This window comes from Salmo trutta, unplaced genomic scaffold (genome assembly GCF_901001165.1).
Source record: "Salmo trutta unplaced genomic scaffold, fSalTru1.1, whole genome shotgun sequence".
In the NCBI taxonomy this organism is placed as follows: domain Eukaryota; kingdom Metazoa; phylum Chordata; class Actinopteri; order Salmoniformes; family Salmonidae; genus Salmo; species Salmo trutta.
Genome location: NW_021822308.1, coordinates 770,402 through 777,901, shown reverse-complemented (window position 1 = coordinate 777,901; position 7,500 = coordinate 770,402). Strand labels below are relative to the sequence as shown.

The 7,500-nt window shown below is 45.4% G+C and overlaps 1 protein-coding gene across 1 annotated transcript in view; it reads left to right on the top strand.

The window, feature by feature from the left end:
* The window catches only part of LOC115181662 (guanine nucleotide-binding protein subunit alpha-12), a 31,415-nt gene that overhangs the window by 22,877 nt on the left and 1,038 nt on the right, over nucleotides 1–7,500 (top strand). The window contains exons 3-5 of the mRNA XM_029743491.1: nucleotides 4,912–4,962; nucleotides 5,581–5,781; nucleotides 5,964–6,170. Coding sequence (XP_029599351.1) covers nucleotides 4,912–4,962; nucleotides 5,581–5,781; nucleotides 5,964–6,170 — 459 coding nt within the window. The remainder of the gene's footprint in view (nucleotides 1–4,911; nucleotides 4,963–5,580; nucleotides 5,782–5,963; nucleotides 6,171–7,500) is intronic.

The following is a 7,500-nucleotide window of genomic DNA, read 5'->3' as shown; positions in this document are numbered from 1 at the left end:
TGAGGCAAAGGGTGGGGGGGTTTGCAATCTTTTGAAACTTAAAAACGCGCTATTAAGTGTCTATAATCAGCACAATTGTTTTCATTGCGTATTATTAATATTATTTAAATTACATAGTTATGTTTCAGTGATATATTGGGGGGGACAAATCATATTTTTCCCAGGATGGGGGGGTCGTGTCCCCCCCATCCCCCCCGGGATTTCCGCCCCTGGACAGATGCCCTAAAGGCCAGTAGTGCCATCACACTGTAGGACTATAGCTGCATTAGTGATGTTACATGAGAAGCTGCACGATGGATTCACATAGCTGATACACTGAGAGAGTGACAATCAAATACAACTCATTGGAGATCTTACAACTATACAAAACGGTTATGTTCATTTGAGAATACAACACAGACCCATTACAGACAGAACCTCTACCTCTCTTTATTGAAACACAGACCCATTACAGACAGAAGCCCTTCTTCTCTTTATTGAAACACAGACCCATTACAGACAGAAGCCCTTCCTCTCTTTATTGAAACACAGACCCATTACAGACAGAACCTCTACCTCTCTTTATTGAAACACAGACCCATTACAGACAGAACCTCTACCTCTCTTTATTGAAACACAGACCCATTACAGACAGAACCTCTCCTTCTCTTTATTGAAACACAGACCCATTACAGACAGAACCTCTCCTTCTCTTTATTGAAACACAGACCCATTACAGACAGAAGCTCTTCTTCTCTTTATTGAAACACAGACCCATTACAGACAGAATCTCTTCCTCTCTTTATTTCAGAATTGTGATTAATAAACATCAACACCAGGTCATTAGTTTAACAGTTAAAACAAGTTTAAACACTTCACAAGAATCATCACTTTAAAATGTAGAAATAAGCTAACTGTTATGTAAAGATGAGACATCTTAGTCTAAACAACACTAGATCATTGACTAGCAACAAGTAGGTTATTATTACTAAAACAGCGTTTCAGGAAAACAACAAAAACTCCATTCCAGCGGTGACCGATCCTGCTCCACTGATCTACTGGCTGAGCAGGGTTCTGATCCAGCGGTGACCGATCCTGCTCCACTGATCTACTGGCTGAGCAGGGTTCTGATCCAGCGGTGACCAACCCTGCTCCACTGATCTACTGGCTGAGCAGGGTTCTGATCCAGCGGTGACCAACCCTGCTCCACTGATCTACTGGCTGAGCAGGGTTCTGATCCAGCGGTGACCGATCCTGCTCCACTGATCTACTGGCTGAGCAGGGTTCTGATCCAGCGGTGACCGACCCTGCTCCACTGATCTACTGGCTGAGCAGGGTTCTGATCCAGCGGTGACCGATCCTCCTCCACTGATCTACTGGCTGAGCAGGGTTCTGATCCAGCGGTGACCGACCCTGCTCCACCGATCTACTGGCTGAGCAGGGTTCTGATCCAGCGGTGACCGACCCTGCTCCACCGATCTACTGGCTGAGCAGGGTTCTGATCCAGCGGTGACCGACCCTTCTCCACCGATCTACTGGCTGAGCAGGATTCTAATCCAGCGGTGACCGACCCTTCTCCACCGATCTACTGGCTGAGCAGGATTCTAATCCAGCGGTGACCGACCCTGCTCCACCGATCTACTGACTGAGCAGGGTTTTGATCCAGCCCAGGAAATAGCACTCTTGAAGATCAACTCATTAGAAGTGATGAGCTGATAATCGGGTGTGTTTTTGCTGGGCTGGAACAGAACCCTGCACAGCCAGCAGTCCTCCAGCAGCTCCAGTTGTAACAGGTTAATACATTGTGTGGGATGTTTAACTGTATAACAGCATTCTGTTAAACATCCGTAGGCCTACACATATAACCCAGGGCGTATAGGATATACCCTTAGTCTCTTAGGACGTTCACTGGGACCTCTGTCTTCCTCTGGCAACAGGCTTTCACAGCTTTCCATAGCTGAGGACAGATTACATTACAAACAAACAGGCTTCATTATACTCCAATTAGACGGCACTGAATATTATGTTGCCATTATCTCTCTATCCTCGTAGTTTAACCCTCTAGGGACTGGAGAATCTGTTCATATGACCTGTCCAGTAGCCCACCCTCTCCCTTTACTTACAGCTGAAGCTGCAATGTCACCCTCTTCCATGGCCGTTATCTACAAAATTGGAGACTGACATTTGGAGACTGATTTTTAATTTTACAATGATTACGTCAAGATAGCTAGGTAATAGGAAGTTAACTAGCTGATGACATTTAATTCACTTAGCTAAACAGTGTGTAAAGTTAGCTAGCTGATGACATTAAATTCACTTAGCTAAACAGTGTGTAAAGTTAGCTAGCTGATGACATTTAATTCACTTAGCTAAACAGTGTGTAAAGTTAGCTAGCTGATGACATTTAATTCACTTAGCTAAACAGTGTGTAAAGTTAGCTAGCTCGCTAGTTAGCAGCTCAGTGGAGTTAGCCTACAAAGTGGCCTACTGTAGCTAGCTAGCTAGTTAATAATAAAAATAAAAAATTGTGTTTACATACTTGAATATGTTCTCCCACTGCCTCTGTTTTATGGGTCCTTAGAAACTAAATAATGGGCAATCTTCAAGATATTTTCAGTGGTAGCAAAGCGGCCGTGTGGACAGGATGACTGGACACAAAAGGAAAAGGGTTTGTCACCAGAGCGGTTTAGAACGTGTTGTGGCCTTTGACTTTACCAACGTAATTCACTTTCAATAAAATATAAATCGCAGACCTGTCAGCAGCACTTGAAAAACTAGCATAGGCAACAACACCAACTACCAGGATGGTAATCAGTGAGCACCCAGCAAGTCTACAGGCGTGGGGGGGGGTCTAGAAATGTAACATCTAATCAAAATCTGTCCGCTGTGTTTTTGCACCAAAACTAAATTCTCCAGACTTCCAAGGGAGGTGTGACAACGACGTGATTTTGGTGGTATGGCAAAGTGAGACTAGTGTGTCTGTCTGTCTGTCTGTCTGTCTGTCTGTCTGTCTGTCTGTCTGTCTGTCTGTCTGTCTGTCTGTCTGTCTGTCTGTCTGTCTGTCTGTCTGTCTGTGTATGTAGTCTGTGTTAATCTCCTCAATGCTGGGAATTCCCCTCTCCCCCCTCCTGGCCCCTCCCCCTTACGTTGGCGGACTTTGTTTCCTGTGGCGGTGACATCACAGGTCAGTCATTGGGTCATGGGGTCGCGTTTCCTGTTTGGCACGGCAACATAACGGTTCACGGCCGTTCATCCAATGGGGTCACTTTTAGAACACGACTCTGTGACAAATTATTATTCATTTATAAGACAAGTTGGAATCTCATTTGGAGAAGAAGACAAACTGACATTTACAATAAGACCAGACCAGACCAGACCAGACCAGACCAGAGCCCATCAACTGAATGAAAGACGGATTGAAAGAAGAATAGTGGAAAGACGAATAGTTTTGGAAAGAGGAATAAAGAGGAATAGTTTTGGAAAGAGGAATAAAGAGGAATAGTTTTGGAAAGAGGAATAAAGAGGAATAGTTTTGGAAAGAGGAATAGTTTTGGAAAGAGGAATAGGTTTCAAAAGAGGAATAGTTTTGGAAAGAGGAATAGTTTTGGAAAGAGGAATAGTTTTGGAACGAGGGCTAGTTTTATGTGTGTATGGAAGGGAGGGGAGGGGGGTTGCTGTCTCTGTCTGGTTAATCCCTCTCTCTGTTTTCACACACACAGCTGTTTCCTGGGGTGGTGGATGTGATTGAGGTTGCAATGTACCAGACTGAACTATCATAGTAAATAATGTTAAACATCCTGTTTGGCTCAGTCGGTGTGGTGCATGTAAGACCAAGGGTCGTGGGTTTGATACAGCCTGGGGACACCTATTCATAAAATGGACCAATGACTTTGGATAAAAGTGTCTGCTGAATGACGTAAATGCTTATCCAGGCATTGGGAGATTGTTTCATAGAGCCCCTGGAACGCATTAAGGAGCTGATCCTGGATCTGTTTTAGTAATGTTCCCTTCAGAGGCATTGGGAGATTGCTTCATAGAGCCCCTGGAACGCATTAAGGAGCTGATCCTGGATCTGTTTTAGTAATGTTCCCTTCAGAGGCATTGGGAGATTGCTTCATAGAGCCCCTGGAACGCATTAAGGAGCTGATCCTGGATCTGTTTTAGTAATGTTCCCTTCAGAGGCATTGGGAGATTGCTTCATAGAGCCCCTGGAACGCATTAAGGAGCTGATCCTGGATCTGTTTTTAGTAATGTTCCCTTCAGAGGCATTGGGAGATTGCTTCATAGAGCCCCTGGAACGCATTAAGGAGCTGATCCTGGATCTGTTTTAGTAATGTTCCCTTCAGAGGCATTGGGAGATTGCTTCATAGAGCCCCTGGAACGCATTAAGGAGCTGATCCTGGATCTGTTTTAGTAATGTTCCCCTCTTAGAGGCAAACACAGGGTCAACACACTTTTATCAGAAAATATTGCTCTCTTTCTTACTCCTTCTTTCTCCCTTTTCCTCCCCCTCTGTCCCTCTCTTTCTTACTGTCCCTCTCTCTTTCTGTCCCCCCTCTCTCTCTCTTTCCCTCCCTCCCTCCCTCCATCCCTCTGTCCGTGTCAGGGTTGAGTTTAATGATCAGTTTTGTTTGTTTGAACATTGTTGAGCATTCTAGAAGCCTCGGTATCAGCCCACTGGACACACTGGTTGAATCAACGTCGTTTCCACGTCATTTCAATGAAATTACATTGAACCAACGTGGAATAGACGTTTAATTGACGTCTTTGCCCAGTGGGAAGAGTGTTTGTTGTGTGTGTGGTTGAAATATATAGCAAATACTTTCAAAAACGTGTGCTTGAGCTTTGCTTTCAGCTTGTTGTGTCCAATGGAAACAATGGAATAAAAAGATTCATTAAATCAAAAAGACTGTTGTCTCTTCCTGTCTACAGAGTGAGTCGGTGAAATACTTCCTGGATAACCTGGACCGGATTGGCCAGCCGGTGAGTGGGCGGAGCTTCTTCACCTTTAACCTTTAATGTCAGAACCTCTGGCCACACCCCCCATCTGATAGTATTATTGACAATGTAATTACATTAACTTGACAATGTTGTTGTCTACTGTACATAAATGACAATCAAAAACACTGTTGTCTACTGTACATAAATGACAACCAAAAACAATCAAAGAGCATGATAATAATACTCTTCTCCTCCTCTCTGCTCCTCCCCTCTCTCTTCCATCCCTCTCTCCTCCTCTCTGCTCCTCTCTCCTCCTCCCCTCTCTCCTCCATCCTTCCATCCCTCTCTCCTCCTCTCTGCTCCTCTCTACTCCTCCCCTCTCTCCTCCATCCTTCCATCCCTCTCTCCTCCTCTCTGCTCCTCTCTACTCCTCCCCTCTCTCTTCCATCCTTCCATCCCTCTCTCCTCCTCTCTGCTCCTCTCTACTCCTCCCCTCTCTCTTCCATCCTTCCATTCCTCTCTCCTCTCTGCTCCTCCCCTCTCTCCTCCATCCTTCCATCCCTCTCTCCTCCTCTCTGCACCTCTCTACTCCTCCCCTCTCCTCCATCCTTCCATCCCTCTCTCCTCCATCCTTCCATCCCTCTCTCCTCCTCTCTCCAGAACTATATCCCTAGTCGGCAGGACATTCTGTTTGCACGGAAGGCGACCAAAGGAATCGTAGAACACGACTTTGTCATAAAGAAGATTCCGTTTAAGATGGTTGATGTGGGGGGTCAGAGGTCACAGAGACAGAAATGGTTTCAGTGCTTCGACGGAATCACATCTATACTGTTCATGGTGTCATCATCCGAGTACGACCAGGTAGGCTACACACACACACACACACACACACACACACACACACACACACACACACACACACACACCCACCAGACCAGAGTATATGAGGTGTTGATGTAGCTGGGATGTTTTGGGGGAAAATCACATCTTCAGTTTTACGTGAGTCAACAGAAAGAAGACATTTCTCACCTCCTCTCCCATAGGTTCTGATGGAGGACCGGAGGACCAATCGGCTGGTAGAGAGTATGAACATCTTTGAGACGATCGTGAACAACAAGCTCTTCCTCAACGTGTCCATCATCCTCTTCCTCAACAAGACTGATCTGCTGGTGGAGAAACTACGCCAGTCTGACATCACTAAACACTTCCCTGAATACAGGGGAGACCCTCGCAGGCTGGAGGATGTACAGGTAGGATCTAACACACAGGGTCTACAGGTAGGATCTAACACACAGGATGTACAGGTAGGATATAACACACAGGTCCTACAGGTAGGATATAACACACAGGGTCTACAGGTAGTATATAACACACAGGATCTGCAGGTAGGATATAACACACAGGACCTACAGGTAGGATCTAACACACAGGTAGGAGCAGGTAGGATTTAACACACAGGACCTACAGGTAGGATCTAACACACAGGTAGAATCCAGGTAGGATCAAACACACAGGTAGGATACAGGTAGGATCAAACACACTGGACATACAGGTAGTATGTAACACACAGGACGTACAGGTAGAATAAAACACACAGGTAGGATACAGGTAGGTTATAACACACAGGTAGGATACAGGTAGGATTTAACACACAGGACCTACAGGTAGGATCTAACACACAGGTAGGTTACAGGTAGGATCTAACACACTGGACCTACAGGTAGGATCTAACACACAGGTAGGATACAGGTAGGATATAACACACTGGACCTACAGGTAGGATCTAGGATCCAGGTAGGATCAAACACACAGGTAGGATACAGGTAGGATCAAACACACTGGACATACAGGTAGGATATAGCACACAGGGTCTACAGGTAGGATCTAACACACAGGTAGGATAAGGTAGAGTCTAACACACTGGACCTACAGGTAGGATCTAACACACTGGACCTGCAGGTAGGATATAACACACAGGACCTACAGGTAGGATCTAACACACAGGTAGGGAAGGGTAGGATTTAACACACAGGACCTACAGGTAGGATCTAACACACAGGTAGAATCCAGGTAGGATAAAACACACAGGTAGGAGACAGGTAGGATCAAACACACTGGACATACAGGTAGTATATAACACACAGGACGTACAGGTAGAATTCAAACACACAGGTAGGATATAACACACAGGTAGGATACAGGTAGGATTTAACACACAGGACCTACAGGTAGGATCTAACACACAGGTAGGATACAGGTAGGATCTAACACACTGGACCTACAGGTAGGAAATAACATACAGGTAGGGTACAGGTAGAATATAACACCCAGGACCTACAGGTAGGATATAACACACAGGAACTACAGGTAGGATATAACACACAGGACCTACAGGTAGGATTTAACACACAGGGCCTACAGGTAGGATATAACACACAGGACCTACAGGTCGGATATAACACACAGGGTCTACAGGTAGGATATAACATAGAGAAACCTACAGGTAACACACACCTGACCAGGTACACACAAACACACCTGACCAGGTACACACAAACACACCTGACCAGGTACACACAA